The sequence below is a fragment of the Sorex araneus genome, chromosome 2 (genome assembly GCF_027595985.1).
Source record: "Sorex araneus isolate mSorAra2 chromosome 2, mSorAra2.pri, whole genome shotgun sequence".
Taxonomy (NCBI): domain Eukaryota; kingdom Metazoa; phylum Chordata; class Mammalia; order Eulipotyphla; family Soricidae; genus Sorex; species Sorex araneus.
In genome coordinates this window covers 335,511,885-335,538,646 of record NC_073303.1, presented here as the reverse complement: position 1 = coordinate 335,538,646, position 26,762 = coordinate 335,511,885, and the positions used below count along the sequence as shown (strand labels likewise).

Below are 26,762 nucleotides of genomic sequence, written 5' to 3'. Positions count from 1 at the left end.
TAAGAAATGAAGCCATAGAAGAATATTTATTGACATGGGAAAAGGTTAACAATATACTTCTATATGAAATATGCAGATACAAAACAGTATATACAGTTTAATACCATTTTTATGGAAAGAAAAATAGCCATATATACAAAGTCATGCATAGGAAAAAAATAGAAGGATGTACATAGCAAATGTTAATAATGACTATCTCTACATAATAGAATTAGAGGCGATTATACTGTTTTCCAATAAATTTTATCTGTCTTCCAGTCAGTAATTGCTTCCTATTTTTCTTTATTGGCTGTGATTAGTTTGATAAAATTCTCTTCAAAAAATTTGTTTCATAATATAAACCTTCAAATCAAACAGCCGTTCCCATTTTAAAAGTAGATACTATTTGTTCTTACATCTGGCACATGGGGAATATTTTTAATTCAATAGACTATAAAATATGCCACAAAATACATCTGGCTATAGAAAAGTATTATTTGGACAATTTTAAAATCCTCTAAACGAGAAATATTCAAAAGAAAAGGGGGTACTATCATTATTGAGGGAGGTCCTCACGGTAAAGTGTGAAGTGATTCCAGAATTTTGGACCTTTCCCCTTATAAAAATGACTAGGTTTTCTGGTGAGAAAACGGAGTAATTTTGCAGAAAGAAGGAAAGTTAAGAATTTTTTTAATAACGGAAAATGAGATCACAGAATAAAGGAGCTTTTGTTTTCTGTGATGACCCAATCAAATGTTAAGGTAGAACAGCAAGGAATTCAAATTTGGTGCTGAAGAAAAATAAACTCCTTCATTTTTCTACAGCATCAAATTCTTACTGTTTATATGTTCTTTCAATGGCTTGACATGCCAAAACATGGAAATATTTGAAAGCTGTTAATTTCTCTAGCTTTATCCATTACTCATTAACTTGCTTTTGGCTTGGGGGCCCCACCCGGCTGTGCTCCAGCCCTTTCAGATGGCTGCTCAGAAGAGCATGCGGTGCTGAGAATGAACCTGGGGCACCGGCATGCAGTGCACACACTTGAGACTTCTCAGCTTCTGCCCAGTCACTGTACAGTTATTTTAACAATTACTATCACTGTCACTGTCACTGTCATCCCGTTGCTCATCGATTTGTTCGAGCGGGCACCAGTAACGTCTCTCATTGAGAGATTTATTGTTACTGTTTTTGGCATGTCCAATACGTGCCGGGTAGCTTGCCAGGCTCTGCCACAAGGACTTGATACTCTCGGTAGCTTGCCGGGCTCTCCGAGAGGGGTGGAGAAATCGAACTCGGGTCAGCCTCATAAGGCAAACGCCCAACCAACAATTACTATACAGGACATATTTAGCTTTCCATGGAATCTTAAAGAAGTAATCTGAATACATACCAGCCATCCTATGATGACTCTTGACAATATTTAAACTGTAGTACTGTGGCACTGTCATCCTGTTGTTCATCGATTTGGCACCAGTAACGTCTCCATTGTGAGACTTGTTGTTACTGTGTTTTTGGCATATCAAATACGCCACAGGTAGCTTGCCAGGCTCTGCCATGCGGGCAGAATACTCTCGGTAACTTGTCTGGCTCTACGAGAGGGACTGAGGAATTGAACCTGGGTCAGCCTCATGCAAGTCAAACGCCCTACCTGCTGTGCTACTGCTCCAGTCCAACATTTAAACACACACCTAATACAGTTTTAGCTCTCAGAATCCATCCTAGCCCATGGCTATTTGCTACGTGCTTATTAAAAACAATGAGCTAAACATGTGGGATCTCTTCAAAGTAAAACAATAGAGAACAGAAGAAAGTATTTTTTTGCTTCCACCTTCTCGGATGCTTTTTCCATGATCTGGTACCAGCCCAAATTGCCCCACTTAGAAGGCGATCTCAGTTCAATCTGTAATCAGTTGGGGCAACTGATCTCAATCATATTTTAAAGGAAATGATTAAGATTCATAGATATCTCAAAGGTAAATTTATTAACTAGATGTCTAGTGGAAAACTGATGAAAGAAATAATATAAAACACTGATAAAAAGTAAGATTTGATAAGATTTGGGCGAAAAAAATGGGATTTTTCTCATTTTTCAATTCAAATCAAAAGGCTTGTTCCTTCTTTCCACAAAGCCATAAAACTGAGAAAGCTAGTCAAGTGCGGGTGGGAAGTGTGTCACGTAGATATAGCACACTCTTACCCCACCCCCAGGCTGGTGTGCCATCTCCATCCCATTCTATAACTGTTCCAGCAACCAGAATAGAGCTTCTAATTAGTTATACTTCCTCAGTGACAATCACAAGCCAGGTACTTATCAGCTGTTAAAGAAACCCAAATGTTATTACATAAACACATTTTGTTTTGTTTTGGGGTCACACCTGACAATGCTCAATGGTTACTCCTGGCTCTGTGCTTAGAAATCACTCCTGGCTGTGCCTTGAGAATTTCATGGGATGCTGGGGATCGACCCTGGGTCAGCCTTGTGCAAGCAAGTGCCTTACCCACTGCACTACCTCTCCGCCCTACACCAACACATTTTAGGAAGGAAAGCTTTACAGAGTCTCCCTTACTGATTACTTTACAAGAACTAATCATAACAGTAGAAACAAGAAATTTTTTGAAATTTCACAATCACCAATTTACAACAAAAGCTGAGTCATAATGCTTATGCTAACAAATATATTGCACAAATTATCACCTCAGCACATAACTGCAGATGAATATACCTGGATGTTCACTTAATTCATTACTCAATGAATTTTATGAAATAGAAGGTGAGATAGTTATGAACTAAAATCACAAGAAGAAACTCTCCAAGATCTATCGTCAATGAGCTCTTATTCCATTGATCCATAAAGAGCAGTAAAAGGCAGTATTCATTTAACAAATGAGAATTCCACAATGAGAAATCAAGTATTTCTAATCCTCTAGAGACATTTCTTCCCCACATAACAAAGGCACTTGACATGTAGTGAAATGGACAGTTAATTCTGTCCTGTCCGCAGCAACTGTTACCTTCCTAAAATTAGATGAAGTTCAAATTAGATGACTAGTTCAAATTAATTCTTCTGAATCAACCTGAAACACGTATCAATATTTCCTAAATTTTCTATTTTTAGCAGATGGTCTAACTCAAGAAGAAAAGATAAAGTTGGCGTCCACAATGAATTGGCTGACTAAGCAATCATGGCCCTTTCTCAGCACAATGTATTCCTTGATGACTATGGAACTGTTATAATTACAGAAAAATTATCTTTCATATACTTTTAAGTTTTAATGTTCACTCCTCTTCTTATCTTTTTTTACTTTTTTGTTCTTTCCCAAAGCCTTAGATGATTCCTCCTGAAAAAGAAACAAATCTATGTAATGAAGACACTGGCTTAGATATTTAAATGTAATCATATACTGTGAAAGCAGATGAACTTTGTTTTAGTTTTACAGGATTATTTTCACTTATCTATTTTACTATTCCACCAAGTTAATCAAGTATAATAATAAAAATATTAATCAAATGAGTAAATTTGTGGGTTAATAATTTCCATATGATTTATCTAGTGTCTTCTTTACAAAGCAGGGTATAAAAGTTTACATAAAATAGATATGAACATACTGAGAAAAATAAATCTCAACATATATAAATAGGTATTCATATTTACCTATGAGAAAGGAGGATGCTTTGACACTAATAGACTGGTAGAACTTTAATTAAAGAACATCCTAAAAAACAAAAGGGGCGGGGGCCAGGGGGGCAAAGAAAGAAAGAAAAGAAAGGGAAGGAAGAAAGGGAGGCAGGGAGAGAGAGGGAGGGAGGGAGGGAGATCCAGTCCAATATAGCATCTTAAGTTTTCTGGGCTTCAGGTTTTACAAAGTGAAAAATACGGGCCAGAGCAATAGCTCCACAGGTCATGTGTATACTTTGGATGCAAGGCTCCTGGGTCTCACACCACCAAAATGTCACAAAACACAGAGCCTGATGCAGTTCCTACACACCAGCAAGAGTGGAATCTCCTGCCCCACAAGAAAAAAGAAAAAAATAAAGTGGAAATCAAGTGATCTTCAAAGATTCTGATAATTATAGAAGTAAGAATCGATCAAATTTAGGGTCTAAGATATAAAATAGTCTTATCCAGCCAAGGTTACATAACTGTTGCTATGATGAGCACTAAGGCTCAAATATCCTAGTCCAAGGACTTTTCTAATGCATCATATACATTCTGCTTCACTCTTAATTCTTTTTTGAGAGTTTATATTTTGGGGCTATATCCATAGGTGCTCAGGGCTAACCCCTGGCTCTCTGTTGGCGGGGTTCGGGGAACCATATGCAGTGCTGAGGATCAAACTGGGGTCAATCACATACAAGGCAAGTACTTTCAATGCTATATTATCCCTCTGGCACACCTTAATTTTTTTGTCTTTTGTATTTTATTTCCCAAGCGGTAGTTTCTCACAAGTTAGGAACTTGATATGATATCGACAGATACTTACTGGAGAACTTGTGTAGTTCTTCTCTACTAGTATGTTTCTGGCACAGTTGTTGATGTGCTTAAAGCGATCTGGGCCCAGCAGAATCCCCCCGTACCAGCGTGAGACCACCACCATGACATTCCTCACATTCAAAATCTGTAATTTTCAGAAGCAAAAGTAGATGCACAGAGACATGTTAAAATCTGAGTTTTAAAGGAAAATGAAGTAACCCATAGATAAAACTTCACATAAAATTTCCCCATGAATTAATGGCAGAACCACATGAATAAGCAGTAAGATTACTAACAATTTAGGGGTTGGAATGTTAGAACCAGAAAAGAATTTGGAAAACAACCACTGTGCTTCACAGTGTCCTTGAATTCCAAACTTTGGGGCAACCAAGCAGAGTGAAGGGGACACCATGCAGACAGGGTTCCAGTTCTTGGTGATTCCAAACCAAAATAATTAGCCTTCCACCACTAGACCAAACAACACAAAACCTGCTTCTGACAAGCTACGACATAAAAACCAGGGCTGCATGAGTAATCGCTGGTGCCTACCAGGCTGGTCTTCCTCGGTTTGACCTTTGTCAAATGCTGCCCTTACGATGAAGCCCATCAGTCTACAGGCCTGACCCACATACAGAGTTCCTAGCAAGGGAATGGCCTGGTTAGAAAACAAAACCTCCAATACAAAAAAAACAAAGAAACTATAGCAACTACCTTAGAAAAAAAAACAATCCATTCTTAAAATTAATGGACAATCAATGATCACCAGACAGATGAAAATCCAGCAGCATGAAAGAGAAAGGACAAGATAAACAAACTAAAATGGATCAGGAGATATTTACGGGAGAGAATATCTTAAAAAGGAAAACTAATTAGTATACTCAGAGAAATTTTAGAAGATATTATATCCATAAAACCCAAACAGTACACTATGAGAAGGAAAAGTAGAGAACCGCACAGAACTCTTGAAAATTAACTTCATGGCTCCTAATTTATTTTTAATAGAAATTTTGGAAGACAAGAAAGTATTTCAGAACATAACACAATGAGATGGTCAACTTAATTTAAAAAGAAAACAGTCTGGATCTATAAGAAGGTTAATATCTAATTAATATATATATATATATTTTTGCTTTTTGGGTCACACCTGGCGATGCTCAGGGGTTACTCCTGGCTCTGCACTCAGGAATTACCCCGGCCGTGCTCAGGAAACTATATGGGATGCTGGGAATTGAACCCGGGTCGGCCACATGCAAGGCAAATGCTTTACCCACTGTGCTATTGCTCCAGCCCCTAAATTTTACAAGGCCAGAAGAAAATAAAATAAGATAAAATTGCTCTCCCCCAAGCCCCCAAAAAATTAGTTTTTCCAGATTTGGACAAAAGTCTCTGGTTAGTGCTTGCAAGAGCTGGAGAGCGTAGTCCCTGTGGCTACTGCAGTGCTTCCTGCCCACACCCAGTGGAAACAGTTTTTTCTCAACGTTTAAATGAACTACTAGTTAAACCTACACATCCTCTGTTAACACAGCTTAACTGGTTGATTTATGCTTAAGACGAGTTCTGTTCTGGTGAGAAACTCTAGGGCCCCTGGAACAGGATGCAGAGGGTCTAGGCAACACTTACCTCCATGAGGTGGAGAAGGCGCCCACCAGCTGCTGTCTCCCCGTCATCCTCACAGTCCTGCAGGAAGGTCTGCTTATCCTCACAGTATATCCTAGGAGTGCACAGAGCGGTGTGGGCCAAAATGAAGTAAAGGTCACTCTTTCCTGCCTGTTAGTGATCTACTTGGTTATTCCAAAGTCAGCACAGCACATATGCTTTTTAAAAATCCTTCTTAAAGAATGTATTTAGGTATGCTTTCCCTAATGACTTGCTTTTAAGTATGACTTTTAACATCTTATAAAATTAAGAGTTACAGTTCCTACATGAAATCAGTATTCTATTATGGAATAGTGACAAATATATCAGATATTTTCCCCATCTCATTTAACCTTGACCCATAAGGATATAGAATATTCACTAGAAACTATTTTTGGAGAATATACCACAGAAGCCTTATACAGAATAGAAACTCTGAAATGATATAATTATCCCTGCCATCAAAGAGCCTAGTTAAACAAATAAAAGATATACTAAAAATAAAGGTAATAAAACCAGAATATTAATGTCTTGATATTAATATTTATATTAATTATTAAATATTTTATGTTTTATTCACATATATTCTAGCCAGCAAGCATTTCTATATCTTTCCCATTCTGGGCAAGAATTATACATTTTTTTCCTCTGCAATTTTCTCCTAAATAATTATCAACAGCGATAAGCCAAGGCATTTTTACCCATTTAAATTATCTAGAGAGAGAACATTTGGAATAATAATGTAGGGGCTGGAGCGATAGCATAGAGGGTAGGGCGTTTGCCTTGCACGTGGCCAACCCGGGTTTGATTCCCAGCATCCCATATGGTCCCCTGAGCACCGCCAGGAGTAATTCCTGAGTGCAAAGCCAGGAGTAACCCCTGTGCATTGCCGGGTATGACCCAAAAAGAAAAAACAAAAAAAAAAAAGATGCTTGGAATAATAATGTACAGGTACATTGTGGCAGAATAAGCTAGCCAGGATAAGGGAAATGTCTCAAAGAGCAAGAAGCATACGTGGGAAATACGGGGGTGCCTGTGTGAGTGAAAGCATCCATTAGTAGATATCTTAGGTCTCTACATAGGGGACCATCTGTAACAATGATATTTTACCAGCTGAGGTTATGAAAAGCCAAATACTAACTTATCTATATGCAAAGTCAATCACATTTGTCACATTAGAGCAATCATAGTTCATTCGTCCTTACATTCCCCTCAACAAATGTTTCCTGCCCACCTCCTAGAACCAGGCTGCATTGTTATTCAGAGTTAACCTTGATGAGGAAATTTAGTACTATGAAAAAAATATTCTGTATAGAAAATTTAAGGTAAAAAAGAATCAGGGATTGTTTTATATTAGGCTTTTAATTATAACAACATAGTCATAAGACAGTCTGACTGCATAAGTCATTACTATGGGATTCTTTTAAACAATGAAACCAAACAGTTTCGCTACCTTTCCTCACAGACCAGAAAGATAAGGTAAAGTATCCCATCATTGTGTGTACAGGTAGCCTGGAGTGGGGCATCAGCCCCTACCCCCGGCCCACCCCAATTCCAAAGTGAGGACACTGCCCCAGAATCGGGAAGTAGACTTAAAATGATGCTAAGCATTCAAAATGCACAACACAAAGTCCATGTATCAAATAAAGGTCATTTGTTTCACTCCAAACAGGGTCCTTCAATCCTCCACTTCGTGCTTTTCTAATTCCAACTGACACATTTCTGACAAAGTTAATCAGTTATTTGTGAGAAGGGATACCTATTAATCAGAACCACAAAAATACTCACATGAATTTTAAAAATAAAAATTCCGAATTCTAAAACAGACTGTTTAACTTTTTGAAAACTGAAGGCCAACATTATACAGAGGGTTTAATGAAGGTGCATTCATAGTCAAAAGGGAGTAAACATGTAAGAGAAATTAGATCAAATTTAGCAATTGTGTGTTTTTTTTTTAAAACCATGACAGAACTGGAAAACAATTAATTAACTTTTATAAAGTCTCGGCACAGAGTAGGCACTCAGTAAGCTTGGGAAAGACGAATGGTACCTATTAATCTTTTATGGCACACGCTAATCACTGGGAGGAAACACAGTCCCATCCCTCATTTTCATATTGATAATCCTGGGTTCATTAAGAAAACATCAAAATTCTGTCCAGTAATAGTCGAGGGACAGAAAATTACATTACAAATGATCTTTTGTAGTTTTGACACGAAGGGATTATGATTTAGCAGCATAAAAAATTCACCTATCCAAAGTGATGGTGGGGCTGGAGCGATAGCACAGCGGGTAGGGCGTTTGCCTTGCACACGGCCGACCCAGGTTCGATTCCCAGCATCCCATATGGTCCCCCTGAACACCGCCAGGAGTAATTCCTGAGTGCAGAACCAGGAGTAACCCCTGTGCATCGCCGGGTGTGGCCAAAAAAAAAAAAAAGTGATGGAGCTGGTGTTTTATTTTTCATTTTGAGTTTCAGATAGCCTAGATTTTGTATTCGCAATCATTTTTGAAGTGCCCCAAATTTCAGCCTGTATCTTGATCTCAGTACTAAGCTATATTCTTTTCAGTCTCTACTACTTTGAATATTTAAAATATACTCTTCTCTTTAGTAATAAATCAGCAAAGATTTGTATAAAACTTTAGTTTTCAAAAGTAAAACCCATGCTATTTCTTTTCCTTTAACTGTGCTTCACTCATTGCTAGTGAAAGTACAACTTGTCTTTAAACATGGATGGTTTGCTTATTTTTTCTCTCTCTCTGGAGGCAGTGGTTCCCCAGTACTCCAATCCCAGAGTTATCTGGCCAGTTCTGTGGGTAGGAGGGGACAGACCAACGCTCAGGCAGGGAAAGCGACGCTGTGGGGCCCGGGAGGTGCTGGTAGCCACCAGGCCTGGCTGGTAGTGCTGGGGGCAGGCAGAGGCCATCAGAGCTACCCCTAGCAGTGCTGGCTGAAAAACCGTTTGAAAAAAGTTGGGAGTATGAAAAAAAATAATAATAAAAAAATAAAAACATAAAAAGTTGGGAGTATGAATCAAGAGTTTCAAAAACAGGGGCCGGAGCAATAGCACAGTGGGTAGGGCGTTTGCCTTGCCCTCGGCTGACCCAGGTTCGATCCCCAGCATCCCATATGGTCCCCCAAGCACTGCCAGGAGTAATTCCTGAGTGCAAAGCCAGGAGTAACCCCTGAGCATCTCTGGGTGTGACCCAAAAAAGGCAAAAAAAAAAAAAAGAGTTTCAAAAATGTTCACGCCTTTCATAATGCTACCTATAGGAAATCATTCTTTTTGACTTTTTAATTCTACCCATTTTGTTCCAGAAAAGAATCTGAAGGAACCCAAAACAATCCTGAGAAAATAACCCAAGAAGTCTACAGAGATGTTCACAGGGCTATTCTTCATAAAAATGAAAAATGTGTGTAGGAGTGGGGTGGGGTGAGAAAGGTTAAATAAATTCTGGTATGAAGTGTTATTATACAACCATCAAAATTAAATTTAGATGGTAATTATAACAACCACGAAACCTCTTTTTGTTAAGTTTTTTAAAGGGATACTGGGTAAAAAACTGAAATGATAAACTTTGCACAGAAAAGGCAGAGTAAACATATCCAAATATTACCATTTGCATTAGTAGGAAAAAATGGCTGACTTCACCCTCCACTGTTTTTAACCACATTTTGAATCAACCCCTTCACTTTTCAAACTGTACATTCCCCACACTGTGAAGGTCACTTACCTGTACGCATAGATATTGTGGGTGGCACTAGCTATTTTCTTATTCTCATACAATTTGGAAAGAACCATTTTCACCTTAAAAATAGCAGTAATAGAAATTAATATATAATTTTTATTTTCTCTGTAAATGCTAGAAACATATTAAAACATAGAAACATTAAAAAAAAAGGTGTACCTAAAAAAAATTTTAAGAGTTACTATATTGGAAATCATATTTTCAAAATTTACTCCTTGTTTTGTAAACAGAAATTGGTGCACTCAATTGTTACGGTATTTCAGGCACCAATCTATCAGCCTACATTTGAACCATTACCAGTTTAAAGATACATCTATATGAAAAAAATTTCCTCTTTTTAAACAAACTCTGCTAATCTTTTTAATGATATAGCAATTCATTAATAAATTATTGTACAGTTATTTAAAATTCTTTTGTACTTAAGTCTTATGAAAGTTTAATAATTAGATGTATTATATAGAACACATTTAGAACCCTTAACTACTCTGTTTATTTTACGGTTACTCTCCTACAGGCTGGCAGGCACATGATAATTAACACTGATGACTTTAACTATTAAATGACATATAAAAAGGCTTCTTTACTTTTTCCCCTACAATTAACAGCAGAGATTTCCTTTTTCCTAAATTTCCTCTCTAAGAAAAATGACATGGAAATTTTAAATATAAACAAGAATTTCTAAATATAAGCTCTGCGAAATTTACAAAACTTACAAGCTCAATGTGACAATAATACAATAGGGATATATTCCAAATGTTATAAAACCAAACTCCCTCTGGGAGTCAAGTAAGCTTCCTAGGTCGGGTCTTGAAAGGCTAAGAGTCTACTCTCTTACATCAGCAGGGAAGAGGGTTGAGGTGGAAGCAGCCCTTTCACTCAGAGAAAAAAAAGAATGTGCAACAGAGGACAAGATGTAAGAAATAAAAAAAGGATACCCGATAAAACCGGAGTCACAGATAAATAATTTTTACAGAAAATGAATGACTAAAAATAAAGATATATTTGCAAAGCCATTACTTAAATGATCAAAACTGAATTGGACACAATAACTTTACCTGTTGGGGACAAACTACCGGAGCCAGGTGGGCCTGAAAAGTACTTCTTCGGTCTGTGATAGGAACACCATGATCAATCGGAGGTAATTCTTCTATCTCTAGAAATGTAAAGAATTGAATTACTTCTATTTTTATATATTCTTATACCAGTACTGGAGAGGTGACAATGGAGTGGAGTTAAATGTTATTATGTGATAAGTCAACCCATGTAACCATTAATAATTATATTTTTAAATTGATTCAAATTATATTTTTTAGTAAAAAATGTTCAAATACATAAGATGAAACTAGGTGACTTAAAAATGATTCTGCCCACCCAAAGCATTCTGTGGACATGGTGAATGAGAACTCAAATCTGGTCTACGGAGGAATCTAAGTTGGTATAATACTTAATTTGACTTTTAATTTGATAGTTAATTTCCAAAAACCTACCAGTTGCCACTATACCATAATTTACTGTCTACTCTATTTCTACGATTGCCAAACTCTGAGCTTGGATGACTAAATAAAGATGACTTTGTTTAGTATAGCTGAATGAAATATTTTCTATTAATAAAATAATTCCTCAGGGCTGGAGAGATGGTACAGTACGTAGGGTGCTTGCCTTCACGAGGTCAACCTAGGTTCAAGCCCTGGCACCCCATGTGGTCCCCCAAGCATTGCCAGGAAGAATTCCTGAATGCAGAGACAGGAGTCACCCCTGAGCACTGCCAGGCATGACCCAAAAAACCAAAACAATTTAAAAAATAAAATAAAAATAAAATTATTCCTACTTAGTAAGCTATCAGGAAAGTAGAAGTAAATGATTGCTTTGGTTTATCACAAGACTATAGAAATGGATATCATTCAATATTCAAAAGTAATGAAAGGCAAGAATTCTAATAGAGTTAATTTATCATATCCACTTATTCATAATTTACCTAGTACTGACTGTGGAACAATTTGCTTATCAAAAGTTTCCATCTTAGGCTTGCTCTTCAATCCTGAGCTCTCTGCTAAACACATGCCTTTCCTGCTTCTCTCTGTTTCTTTACTTTCTTGTTTCCATTCTGGAGAGGCCTGTGTTCTCTCTTGAACACATGTCCCTCCTCTTTATCTTCTCACATCTCTCTAAGCACATTTCATTCAATCAAAATTACCTTGCTTCATTAAAACATTACATCTTAAAGGTATTTGATTATCTGCACAATGACTACTTTCAATTATTAGATTCATAAGCACAGACTACATTTTACTGACAAGTGAGGATTTCAAAATAAAAATACGGGATATGGCTTGAAACACTTTGGTTTAAATTTCTTCCATCATTAATTAAAAACTCCAGAAAACAGGGGCCATAGAGACAGTTACCTTGCACACAACCAACCCAGGTTTGATTCCCAGCACCCTATATGGTCCCCAGCCCTCCAGGAATGATCCCTGAGTACAGAAACAATAGTAAGCCAGGTATGGCCCAATAAACAAAAATAAATAATAAAAACTCCAGAAAATAAAAATGGTCCCAGTAAGCATCAAAAGATCATCATCGGGGCTGAAGCGATAGCATAGCAGGTAGGGCGTTTGCCTTGCATGCAGCCAACCCAGGTTCGATTCCCAGCATCCCATAAGGTCCCTCGAGCATCGCCAGGAGTAATTCCTGAGTGCCAACCCAGGAGTAACTCCTGTGCATTGCCAGGTGTGACCCAAAAAGAAAAAAATTTAAAAAACAGAAAAAAGATTATCATCAAGAGAAAATAACTCAATTCTCTGCAAATCAATCACTATTTCCTAACACATAAATCTTAACTAATTTTCCTTAGCACTCTAAATACACACATGATACTATCACCCCACTGCCCTCAAAAGTGACTCATTAGTAACATACCTGTGCGATTTTTACTGATATCAAAATCTAACGCTTTCACTGGATTTGCTGGTCGACATGCTAAAATCACGTCTTCTTCAGTGTCAACATCTTCCTCTTCTGTTTTCTTTTTTATGTCTGGGCCTATGCAGACATGAAACATTACGAGTGATCCACAGTAACAGTAAGAGATTAAAGATATCATAGAAAGTATCTGAGGCTTAAGTGAAAGTGACTGATTCCAGAGTTGGAATCAAGAAAATCCAAGAGGCATCTTGTTAGTGCAGAAAGCAAGGAAATATTCAAAATAAATCAAAATGTTGGGGTCAACAGGGCCAGTGCCTGTTTTGCAAGTTTACAGTCCCAAGTTCAAATCCCTGATGTCCCACATGCCTAAGCACTGTCCCGGCAGCTCTGCTGTTTTATCCTGGCAGTACAAACAATTCCCAGCTACTCAACAGGCAGGGGCATATAAGTGCCACTGAAAGGAGTGCACCCTCAGCGAGCACCCCATGTTGAAGGAGCAGGACATCAGGCAGAGACTCCCCATTAAGTAGCACAGCCAGAACCTGGGTTCCCAAACTATGAGGGCGACTGTCAATGGCAAGCTCGTGTTCAAGCCCCACAACTAAAGGAGTGCAAACCTCGGCAGGCATGCAGCTGAGTGCGCAAGCGCAGGACCCGAGGTGCAGCCTCCCGGCAGCCCCCGGGCCACGTGTGTGTGCGATCCCACTCCTCGCATCAGCAGCATCAATGACAACAGTGAAAGTGGACCCGAGGAAAGAACTTCATTGTTTTTTAAGATTAAAATTTTACTGAAAGAACACAAGAAGCTATTAATACCAAACCCAGAACAATTTGAGCAACAAAATAACGACAGTATGAAATTCTGTTCTCTGGACTAAATTAGTATACATGAGTTCATATTGACAAGTAAAAAAAAATACACAAATAAATAAATGGGGAGAAAACTTATCTTTTGCTCATAATAGAAGTCAAACAAAGAGATATAGGAAGAATGAATCACAGATTCACCATTAGGCAAAAACCACAGGTAATACAGTTGACTAGATCCACTAACAGATACTGAAGTTAGTAGCAGCTGATGGTCCAAGGAGGAAGAGGATAGGAGCACAGCCCCAGATGACCTTCCCCAAGATACTCAGCAACTACAGAAGGAAACATAGGAACTTCGGTGGTTAACTTTATGTCATCTTGGCTAAGACTAAATTGGTCATACACTATTCTAGATGTTTCAGTGAAGGTATTTTTTGGATAGAATTTACATTTGCCAGCTCTAAGTAGGGACTTGCCTGATAGCTATGAGTCTTATCCACTTAGTTTAACAGAAAAAAAGAATTGACTTTCCTAGAGGAAGAGGGAATCCTGTAAGCCCACAGCCTTCAGACACCTGCAGCACCACTTCTGCCATGAAGAGGCTGGGTTTGTCAACCTTGACAGTTGTAAGAGCCAAGAAGGTTTTTAGTCTTTTTTTTCAATACTCTCCTCTCTATATACACATATACATAAACACCATAGTAAGTTACATACACACAATTCATTGGTTCTGTTTCTCTGGAAAACCTTGACTAATATCATAGCTTTACAGTGGAGACATCAGGCAGATATTAAAGAATCAAGGTGAACATTACCAGTTAAAAGCTTATGGAGATTGTGAGCTCTAATGTAATGCAATGTGAAGGACACAATCATTTTTGCAGTATTATTCTCCCAAATGCTAAGATACTCCAATCATGGAAAACAATGGACAAATCCAGGGACAGTCTAGGAAGCCATTGGTCAGTACCCTTTAAAAGTATCCCGGACGAGGGCTGGAGCAATAGACAGTGGATAAGGTACTTGTCTCGCATGTAGCCAACTGGGTTTGATCTCAGCATCCCATACAGTCCCCAAGTATTGCCAGGAGTGATTCCTGAGTGCAGTCAGAAGTAAACCCTGAGAATCACCGGGGGTAGCCCCACAAAAACAGAAACTTAAAAAAACATAATAGAAGTACCCAGGTCACAACACTCAAGGAAAGTCTGAGGGAAGATTTAAAAAGAGTAACAAATACAACATAGAATCTAGATTGTATCCTGTAATAGCAGAAAGGACATTAATAGAAAAAAATTAGTGAAATTTAAATAAGATTTTAAATCCAACTAATGTACTAATATAAGCTTTCTGTTATTAGCAATATACTATGGTTTTGTAAATTGTTAATAGAAGTAATAACAACTTTTTATTTATGTAACTTCTCTGTAAGTCTAAAATTAGTTCTGAATTTTAAAAATTGTAAACAGTTGCATGTAATTATTATAAAATGCAATGCTTTACAGTAGAAAAGTCAATATGAAATAATAAATTTGAACTACATATTAACACTGAAAATAATAGCAATAATTTGCTTGTTGAGTGGGTGCCCTAATAAGGAAAACTCCCAACAGATACCCTGATATGAGCTTGTGGCTTTCTAAATGAGCTCTTATTCATACTAGTTGTTCATAATTATTATTCCTTTTACTTTCATATGAGTTTGTAAAATTTTTTGAAAAGAGTTTTGGTAAAAAAGAATCATTCCAACCAAAATTTCTAAAATGTATAAATTATACAACTCAGATCTCAACAACTTAATTTTGAAGAGGACTCAGTGGGACATGGGAAATACCTTATTAACACTAACAATTTAAAAACTACTCTAAGAGGGACCAAACCAGACAGAAGAAATAATAAAACAGAGCAGAAATTAAGTGGAAGCAAACATAAACAAATGGGACTACATCAAACTAAGAAGCTTCTGCACTTCAAAAGAAACAGTGAGGGGCTGGAGCGATAGCACAGCCGGTAGGGCGTTTGCCTTGCATGCGGCCGACCCGGATTCAATTCCCAGCATCCGATATGGTCCCCTGAGCACCGCCAGGAGTATTTCCTGAGTGCAAAGCCAGGAGTAACCCCTGTGCATCGCCAGGTGTGACCCAAAAAGAAAAAAAAGAAAAAGAAACAGTGACCAAAACACAGAAAGTGCCTACAGAATGGGAAAGAATATTTACCCAATACCCATCTGATAAGGGATTAATATCCAGGATATACAAGACACTAATAGAACTGTATAAGAAAAAATCTCCAACCCCATCAAAAAATGGGGAGAAGAAATGAACAGAAGTTTCCTCAAAAAAGAAATACAAATGGCTAAAAGGCACATGAAAAAATGCTCTACAACACTAGTCATCAGAGAGGCAAATCAAAACAACAATGAGATATCATCTCACACCACAGAGACTGGCACACATTCAAAAGAACAAAAGCAACCAATGCTAGCATGGATGTGGGGGAAAAGGGATGCTCCTTCACTGTTGGTGGGAATGCCGACTAGTCCAGCCTTTCTGGAAAACAATATGGACAGTCCTTCAAACACTAGAAATTGAGCTCCCATATGACCCCTCAATACCACTTCTAGGAATATATCCCGAGGATGCAAAAAAGCACAATCGAAATGACAGCTGTACTTATATATTCATTGCAGCACTGTTCACAATAGCCAAAATATGGAAATAACCCGAGTGCCCTAAAACAGATGACTGGTTAAAGAAACTTTGGTACATCTACACAATGGAATATTATGCAGCTGTTAGGAGAGACGAAGTCATGAAATTTGCTTATAAATGGATAGACATGGAGAGTATTATGCTAAGTGAAATGAGTCAGAGAGAGGGACAGACATAGAAGGACTGCGCTCATTTCTAAAATATAAAGTAATAGAACGCAAGACTAACACCCAAGGATAATAGAGATAAGGGCCAGGAGGATCGCTCCAGGGCTTGGAAGCCAGCCTAAGATGTTGGGGGAAAAGGCAGCGGTGATAGAGAATGGACCACTAAGTTAAAGATACTTGGAGGGCCTGCTCGGGCTGGGAGATACGCGCGTGCTGAAAGTAGACTATAGAACAAACATGATGGCCACTTACGGCCTATATTGCAAACCATAACAGCAAAAGGAGAGAGAGAGTAAAAGGGAATGCCCTGCCACAGAGGCAGTGGGGGGGATTGGGTAGGGGTGGCGGGTGGGATACTGGGTCATTGGTGGTGGAGAATGGGCACTGGTGGAGGGATGGGTACTCGATCATTGTATGACTGAAACTTAATCATGAAAGTTTATAAGTATGTATCTCACAATGATTCATTAAAAAATATTTTTAATTAATTAATTAATTTTCTTTAAAAAAAAAAAATCTATTCTAAGAGTGAAGTAATCCCAAATGTTCTGGAGTCCTAACTTTTTGCTAGTAATATATTTCATTTTTGCAACTGACCCAGATTTAAAAAGGTAGATGGCAAAATAATTTTGTACAGTTTCCTTCGGGGGACTGAGGGGGTGGTACGGGGGCAAAGCCCTCACTCAACAGGACTCACATGCTACTCCTAACTAAGTGCTCTGGGGTTGCTCCTAACTGTACTAGCGGACTATGTGGTGCCCAGGATTGAACCCAGGCCTCCTGCATGCAAAACCTATTAGGCTATACCTCCAATCCCCAACATAAAAATTTTGTTTTGGTTTGGTTTTAGGGTCACACCCAATAGAACTCAGGGCTTACTCCTGGCTCTGTGCTCAGGGATCACTTTTGGCAAAGCCCAGAGGATCAGATAGAGAATATTGTGGATCAATCCCTGGCTACCTGCATCCAAGACAAGTGCCCTACCTGCTGTGTTATCACTTTGCCCCCCCCACCAAAATCAATGTTAAATAGGGGCAAAAATAAAAATTTTTAATAGGGCTCACTGCAACAGTGTTGGGAGTTTGGGGTCTACTCCCAGACAAAGGGGCCAGGCCTGATGGATTGGTGATCAGTGCCAGAACTGCAGTGCTCCGGACGCTGGTGGTTGTAAAAGTGTCCACGCCCTACAACTGGAGCTGGGAGAGCATTGGCTGCAATTGAAAAGCAATAAATGACTCTGGGGAAAGTGTATAATACTACCAACTTTATATGTATGCTGATTTGGCTAAGCTTCCTAAACAAATGGCTCCCCATGAATACCCTTCTAAAGAATCAGAAAATAAATTGTTCAGTTTTTTAAAATTCTTCTTAGTTCCCAAATTAAAAATGGCCTTATTAGAAATTTCGGCAAACGATTTAAAGATTTGCATATAATGTAAAAATGATCATTATAATAAAACTGTTTAGCATTTTTTCCTTGTGATAAAAACTTGCAAGATTTATTCTTAGAAACCTTCAAATATGTAACACAGTATTGTTAACTATAGTTACTATCCTCTACATTATATCCTCGGAGGTTATTTATTTCATAGCTAGGCATTTGTATATTTTACACCATCCCTTCCCAGCGTGTGGCATTTACCAATCTGCTCTCTGTACCCATGAGTTCAGTTTTTAACTTGTTTACTTGTCTTTTAATTTCCTAAAACAGATTTCTGATACAAGTTCTTTAGCCATAAAATTCTAGTTCACAAGAGCATGAAATCTTAACTTACAGAATTATAATAACAAAAGTAAATAAACCTCCCAAAGAATTTTGTATCTTTTCATATGAAACAGGACACAGGTCATCATTAAAAACTTCAGTTAGAATAGCAAGATAAAAATGTATGACTATAAGTTAAAAGAGAAATGATATATTTTTTATTCTTACCTGGTTCTGTCATCTGAGATTTCTGTATTAGAACATCTCTTATTTTCTCCACCCACAGGTAAAGAATACTTTCACCAATATTCTGTCTAAAGAAAATTCAGGGAGAAGTTTTTGTTATTTAAAAATATTTCCTTCACATATTCAAGAATATACAGATACATCTGCAATCAAATAAATTATATGCGATGTTATATCCTTTAATAAATAAATTATAAAAACATGTTTACTAGCATTAGTGGTCCTTTCACATAGATCATTTACACAAACATTGAAAGTTCAATTGTTGGAGCCTCAGGGATGACTCAGTGGCAGCCAGGGCTTGTCCTGCAAGCACCAGGCTGCAAATCTAATCCCCATAGCTTCCTGTTTGGGACAGCAGGGCCACAACCATCTGCAGTCCCACAGAATGATCCCTGCAAGCACCCAACTACAGAGTGTGCACGCCATAGCACTGTGTGCACCCAGGCAAGTCCACGTGTGATCACCAAAGCAGCCCCCACAAGCACTACAACCAGAACCTGCGTCCATAGCAAAAATGAAAAGGAAGGAGTGTGAGTGCTGGCAGGCCTGCACACAGAACCAGGTCCCTGCCCTGAACATCTGGGCTGCATGTGTGAACACCATGACTAACTGTACAAACACCACAGGGGTGTATGTGTGTGTGTTTGCGCGCGCGCGCGTGTGTGTGTGTATGAGACAGAAAAAACAAAAATTTAAGGGTTGTAAAGACAGTACAGCAGATGAGGCACTGGCCTTGCATGTGGCCAGCAGACTTTGATCCCTGGCACCACATACAGTCTCCCGAACACAATCAAGATTGGCCCCTGAGTTTAGAGTCACGAGCAAGCTCTGGGTACTGCTGGGTGTAGCACAGAAGTCAATAAATAAACGAATAACTGGAATCCCTTTCATTTTCATGTAAACACCAGTTAGTATAATGTTCTAAATTATCTTTAAGTGAGATTTACCCTTAAATTACGTACATATACTTAAAAGAACCATACAGAAAATATTTTCCAAAAAATGCTAAGTATTTATTAAATTAAATACCAAATCCTAGTTTACAGACTCACATGTTTATCTGTCTAACCAGTTTCTCAGCCGTATTGTTTCCTGATTAAAGGTCTATGCCAACTCCCTCCTCTTCCAATGCTGTCTTTCCTTAAACCCTCACACCCTGTCTTCCACACTGCCACACAAATCTTACTACATCACTGCCCTCCTAAAGAACCAAGGTGGAATGCACCAGAAAATGCTCGCTCTTTCCTCCCCACTGCCAGGTGCTTTCCTCTTGTACCCACCTCAGTATATTTACCTGGCATCTTCGACTGTTTGCTGAAGATGCCAGGCTGCCTTACACCTCCGGGATTTTGCTCAGCTGCTTCTATAAGAAAACTCTCCCCCTTTCATTACCCAGCAAGCAGGGTGCTCAAGTCACCTTCACTATCAAATGATGCCCACACCTGATTGGATTATGGAGCTGATAATGCCAAGACAGTGGGGAGAGAAGGCCAGGGGAGGAAATGAGGATGACTGGGTGTAATATATAGACATTGGTCAAGTGTCTTGGATACTTCAGTGGTGGAGAGGTGAGACATCTGTATACATCAAAACCATAGGTATTAACACTACTGTAATGTGTGACCCAAATTACAATCGTTAATTTTTAATGAGTTTATAAAGGGAGTGGGAATGGACCCTGAGACCTCTATGGAGAGATACTGACACTGGTGTAGAATGTGGAGCTCAAACATTAAATGCCCAAACTGGAAATCATGGTGGCTGAGTTAAATTAGAAATGAATTCTAAAATTTCACCTTCACAGTGGAATCCCCCTTTATAAAGCCACACTAACCTGCCACAAGGTAATTTGGGGATAAAGCTCCTGAGTAGTATTACTATTAGTAATTGACCCAAAGTTCTCAGTAATTATCTCACTAAATATTGTATTGGTACACAGAGCACCTGGATATAGGGTATGTTCAGCCTCTAGAAAAAATTAATTTGAAAATTTAAATTATGCCCAATAATTATGCAAATCTAGCATTACATTTACAACATAAAACTAGGAACATTAAGAATTCTATTCTTGAGCTGGAGTGATAGCACAGTGGGCAGGGCGTTTGCCTTGCACGCGGCCAACCCAGGTTCAAATCCCAGCATCCCATATGGTCCCCTGAGCACCGCCAGGGGTAATTCCTGAGTGCATGAGCCAGGAGTGATCCCTATGAATCACCGGGTGTGACCCAAAAAGCAAAAAATTCGATTCTTACATTTATCTTATATGCTTCATTTCAAAAATCAATATTTTTCACTGCTGCCCTCTGCTGGAATCATATGAAAAAAATGATTAAAAACTGTCACTGTAATTTTTAAAAATGTTATTGTACTTTATGTATCTTGGTTACAATAGTGTTAACATTATGATTTTGATATTAGTTACTCAGCAAACCACCCCCATGCAGAATGTGTGTTTCTAATTAGACCGTAAGTATGAAAATAATAAGACTGGGGTTATTCAAGCATTATTACTATATAAGAGAGTTTCACCCATATTCTATGTGTAGAAATGCTTTGTAATTTCTGCTCCTCCACAATTCTCAAATAGTTCAACTGAACACGTAAAGGAGAATAACTTGTCAGGAGGGGACGTCAGTAGGCAAAATGAAAGACTTTGGGGATAAAGAGAGGCAGTTCAGAAGCCATTTAGGGGGCAACACATTGTGCAGGAGCAGCAGAAAGACCCACTGATGAATCTGATTAACAAGATGGAAGCCAAGCATGGGGGAATTTGTTTAGAACTAATTAATTAATTAATTGGATTAAAAGGTTCAATCACTGGCACTGCATCATCCCAAGTATTACATGGAACCACCCCAGAGCCCTACCAGATGTGACCCATAACCCCCTCCCCCAAAAAAACACCTGACATATAGGACTCTGTATGACTTCCCCACCTCCTTATAAGATGCTTTCTCCCTATCACGATCCCTCTCTCCCTTCCCTCCCCAGTTCATACCACCATCACTTTATATTTTAAAATGTGCTCAGCTCCTTGTGACATGAACTGACACCTTTAACTGACATTCACTTCACCTAACTCAGCCATAAACAAAAAAAGTCATCCCTGATCTCCTAAACTTAGCATTGTCTTGTTTAAATCTAATTATATCTTATTTTCAGAGAACTTATCGTAGCTAGAGTTTTACATTCAATCTATGATACTGTGAGTAACTTTTCACCAGTAAGTTCTAAATACTATGCAATTTTTGCTAACCATATTACAGAATATAACTCTAGCCATATAGTACTTAATGAATGAATATAAAATATAGTATATTAACTCTCACCTATGACCTAAAACAAGTTAATAACTAATAAGAGACTACATTACTTTTATAAATAATATTTGGGACTCAGTTTTATTCAGTGTAGACAATGAAAACATCAAAGCAAAATCAAAGTTCTCTGAATTTACTCTCCAAAGCCAGGTATTTTTGGTGCTAACTGTTCAACTATTAACATACTTTTATATCTGAGTAGAAGTCATATCAAATTATACACATATATAATTTGGTATTTTTGGTGCTAACTGTTCAACTATTACCATACTTTTATATCTGAGTAGAAGTCATATCAAATTATACACATAAAATTATATAACCAATCTTCTGAGAACTCTTTAAATGCATCTTTTATATCAATAGAAAATCAGAAAATAATTCTTAACAGCACATATTTAACAAAAGTTCACAAAAGAATCACAAAAATTATGTGAATCACTTATCACTTACATGTATATTTCCTCAAGGCTATTTGATAAATCCTTACGTTCTTGCCCTTTGAGCCATGGAGCACTAAAATGAAATACACAATAAAGATTATTTGAGAACTGTGTTTCTGTCTCAAATGGAAATCACTGATTAAATCACAGATTTAATTAACTTTTAAAAATTATATCTTCTAATTTAAAAATTATCTAATATTTGTATAAATCTATAATTTCATAATTATTTCACTTACAATAACTCATTTAGTCCTCCCAGGAAATCATAATGAGGCCAATATCTATATTATTGATTAAATATTATGAATTAAAGTGAAAACGTTTAAAAACTTCAGTTGAGAGCAGAGGCTGTCATAAACCTGCCCAATTTTACATAATGACAAAAGTTCTAGAATGTAAATTTCCAGATTTATAGTATTTACCACCCTAACAGGAGTTCCCAACTTTTTCTAAGTGGTGTTTCAAAAACAATTCTAATAAGCTAATTAAGTGATTATTTTTTAAAACTTCTGAGGCCAGAGGACAGTACAGTGGGTAGGGTGTTGCCTTGCAAGCAGCCAGCCCAGGTTTCATCCCTAGCACCCCTGAGCCTTTCAAGAGTGATCCCTGAGCACAGAGCCAGGAATAAGCCCTGAGCACCAGTAGATGTGGCCCAAAAAGCAGAAAAATAAATTAAATTTAAAACATATATACAAATTCAACTTCCTCTTTAAGAAGACATTCACATGAACCAGAGATATACTTGAGCAGGTCAAGGTACTTGCCTTTCAAGAGGCTAATCCAAGTTTAATCTCTGGCACCCTATATGGTCTCCCCAGCTCACCAGGAGTGATCCCTCAGCACAAAGCCAGGAGTAATCCTGAGCACAGCTGGGTGTGGCCCCAAAATCAGAAAATATTAAAAACTTTAAAAGGACTTCTAAGTATCCGAGAGCTGTCATTTACCAAATAAACTGCAAACTCATTTTTAATAGCAAATTTTATGGTGATGATTTTAAAACACTCATGAGGGGCTGGAGCGATAGCACAGCGGGTAGGGCATTTGCCTTGCACAAGGTCGATCCGGGTTCGATTCCTGGCATCCCATATGGTCCCCCAAGCATGGTAAGAAGTAATTCCTAAGTGCATGAGCCAGGAGTAACCCCTGTGCATCGCCAGGTGTGACCAAAAAAAAAACAAAAAATAAATAAATAAATAAAACACTCAATGAAAAACAACATTAGTTGGCAAAAAATTTTTAGGAATTGAGATTGTTATCCGATTCTGTTCCCCTGGATCTTAGGAGGTTAAGTGGGAATGGTTGATCAAAGGCCACCTGCAATCAGCTGGTCATCATAACTCATTAAGATCAAGTTTGGCAGTTGAGAAGCTGGTTCTTCAACAGCAAGAGGCAGGGAGAAGCAGCAGAGGCATCCTGGGTAATTCTGGACAGCAGGCCCAAGAACCATGGCTACATCAGCAGCACCAAGTTAGGAGACAAATGTGGCCAGTGCTTCTAAATTACTAACAGCTAAAAAAGGAAGGAATCCTTTCACAGCACTAAAGACAATCCTTATTAGCTATTTCACCACAGAATTGAATGAAACCCAGGATTCTCTTTTAGACTAACTGGCATGCTTCAACGTGCTCTTATATCATTTCATTTTTAATTTAAATGTTCTATTCCAAATCCAGAATGTGTTTTTAATCACTGAACACATCTTGCCAAGAAAAGCATTTCATATAAATATAATGCACAGTATAGAAACAATTTTTGAAAAGCATAATCTCTTTTTAAGACAGAAATACCCAAGCAGAGCTTACTTTAGTTGGTAAACGGGTGGAGCAGTACCGGGATACTCATTAGGTAACATCACCTGCAAAGCAGTTCAAAAAAATCAGTTTTATGCTTGATCCTTGTGCTAAAATGTTTTTGTATATATATTTAGAAAGAAAGTCATTAGACAAACTTACAACTTGTGAAATAAAAGGCAAATCATTGTTTTGTTTAATCTTGACAAGGAATTCCCTCCTCATTCCCTTCTCAGATTTATTGCTAGTGATGATGCTGATATTTTCCAAAGGAGCTATTTATTTGCAAAGAAAGCATGAAATGAGTGCGAGTTAAAAACCAGGAGTTGGGAAAACAATAAAAAAAGGAAAAGAAACTGAAAATGGATAAGATAGCATTATAACATATTTCAGATGTTTATCCAAAGGGGTGGAGGGGGTGTATTACATAACATGAAATACATTAAATTTCGAACACGGAGAACTGCACACATTTCTTTTCAAACCCAGCATTACAAAAATACTAAGAAAAATATACATTTGTCATTTTTCATCTGGAAAGCATACATTGATCAAATAAACATTAAAAGTTATAGCTGATCTTTTATTTATCCTGCAATTTATTCTTTATTGATTCTCAAAAAAGAAATTAATATTTTCTGTAGGAACCATCTCATTTATTAACCTATTCTTCTTTGATGTTAGCCATTTTCCCAGATTTAGGCTATCTTCTATTAAATGGGCAGGATAATGAGAGTGAAACTCTAATCAGTTCAATGGTACGTTTAGAATAATAATAATAAAAAAGAACTGAATAAGAAAGGTTGAGACTATTAATTAAAGAGTAATTCAAGAGTGATCTGAGATTTAATTTCCCATGTTTAGAGAATTACCAACAAAAGACAATTTAGAATATATCACAAAAGAATCACTAGAAGAGAATGCAAACAGTAGTCAATTGTACAGAAACAATGTTGCAAATAGAAAACAACTAGAAACACAAAGGGGAGAGTGGGGTCAATACCTGCAAGCAAAGTGTCCACTTGGGGTCATCTATATCGTCGCTAATTCTAATACAAAATATTTTGGCACAGTCATCAATGACACACCATTCCTCGCCATATATTGCTGCCATCGCTTCGATTTCCTCATTCTGAAAGATGATGGGGGGAGGGAAATCAATGAATACGCATACCCCCAAACCACGTGTTCCTTATTTCTTGGTACTTCCACTGGCTGCAAACGCTACAGGTTCTAAACTCTGGGTGAGGAATGCAGTCAGCCTTGCTACCACATAATTGTGCTTCTGGCATTACTGAATATAAATATATTATATATATATATGAAATCCATACACATATCCAGGAGTCTGCTCCCATGCCTGCTCCTCCGCCTTGTCTCATATAGGATCACACTTTCACATTTAGCTGGGTTTTGTTTTTGATTGGGGCGTGGTACGAAGTGGCTTTTGGGGGGTCTGGGGGGCCGGAGGTGGTGACCAAACCTTCCAATTATTTCTGAAATGATTCCTCGGGCATGAGGTGGGAGAAAAAAATAGAAGTCAAGATGCAAACGGCAAGAAAAAGATGCACTGGACTTTGGTTATCATCTGGTTTTGTCCTCGGGGCTCAGCAGGAAATAAGCCCACTGGAGCCTCGAAAGGGGGAAGGCCGGGAGGGCACGGGGGAGGGGGGGGCGGGGAGGGGTGGGCAATCCCGGTCTGCAGGGCCTGGATCATCACGGCCCATCTGCAAACGCAGGAGCCAGGGTTCGGCTGGGCCATCGCGGCTCATCTGCGACGGCAGGAGCCCGGGTTCTGCTGGGCCGTCGCGGCCCATCTGCCAAGGCAGGAGCCCGGGTTCTGCAGGGCCGTCGCGGCCCATCTGCCAACGCAGGAGCCGGGGTTCTGCTGGGCCGTCGCGGCCCATCTGCCAACGCAGGCGCCCTGGGCCACGGTGACAGCGGGCAGAACCCCGCTCCGGGCCGCGCTCGTGCTCCGGCGCGTGCTGCAGGTGCACGATGCCCGCGCGGGGCAGGCCGAGCCCGCGATGCCCGGGCCGAGCGCGCACGCCGAGGCGGTGCAGGCTGGATGCGGGGCGCCCCGGGCGGCGGGCCCCTCGGCGGAGGAGGCCCGGGGCGGCGAGGCCGAACTGGGCATGTAATCGGCGCCTCGCCGGGGCCTCACCTGCCTCTGGTCGCTCCCTGAGTCCCCCTCTGCCATGTGGCCCCGGGAGCGGCCCCCCGGGCCGCCGCCTGCCCAGGTCCGGAGCGCGGGGGCGGGGCGCGGCGCCGGCGAGCGAAGCGCTGGGCTGCAGCCGCCCGACCCGGAACCGAAAGCCGGGCCCCGCCGCGCCGCCCGCCTCTGCTTCCGGGTGGCGGCCCAGGTGGCCAGAGGGGCTCCCGGCCCCCCGCGCCCGGCTGCCGGCCCGCTTCCGCCCCGCGGCCCGGCGCCCCCGGAAGCCGTGCAGCCCGCGGGGCGGCTCTGCCTTCTGCGCGCTCGGCCGAGCCCAGCGCGAGTCCGCCCTCCCCTCCCGGGCCTCGAGCCCTCCAGGGCTCCCTGGAGACGTGGGGGAGCCGGGACGGAGGGGCCGGGCTTCTTTGGGAGTGCTGTCAGAGAGCTGACTTCGCAGGGGTGGGTTTTTGGTTTTCATGTTTTTCGTGTATCATATAGCTTAGATGGCTACAGCAGTGCCACAAGTCACAGTATTGCAATGCAGGCGTTTAGCACCGCCACCCACGGGCCCAGGACCCTCCGCCACTGCTTGTACCAGTACTGTCATTGTTCAGTGCTGTCATTGTTCAGTACTGTCATTGTTCATCTCTT

The 26,762-nt window shown here is 39.5% G+C and overlaps 1 protein-coding gene across 1 annotated transcript; it reads right to left on the bottom strand.

The window, feature by feature from the left end:
- On the bottom strand, nucleotides 1-26,335 carry IMPACT (impact RWD domain protein). The gene is made up of 11 exons (XM_055128472.1): nucleotides 26,124-26,335; nucleotides 24,963-25,091; nucleotides 23,972-24,024; nucleotides 22,177-22,239; nucleotides 18,383-18,468; nucleotides 12,759-12,881; nucleotides 10,895-10,992; nucleotides 9,825-9,898; nucleotides 6,075-6,165; nucleotides 4,465-4,599; nucleotides 1-3,321 (listed from the first exon to the last, which is right to left on the bottom strand). The coding sequence occupies exons 1-11, from the start codon at nucleotides 26,157-26,159 to the stop codon at nucleotides 3,253-3,255; spliced, it is 957 nt and encodes a 318-aa protein (XP_054984447.1). The 5' UTR covers nucleotides 26,160-26,335; the 3' UTR covers nucleotides 1-3,252.
- Nucleotides 26,336-26,762: the final 427 nt, after the last annotated feature.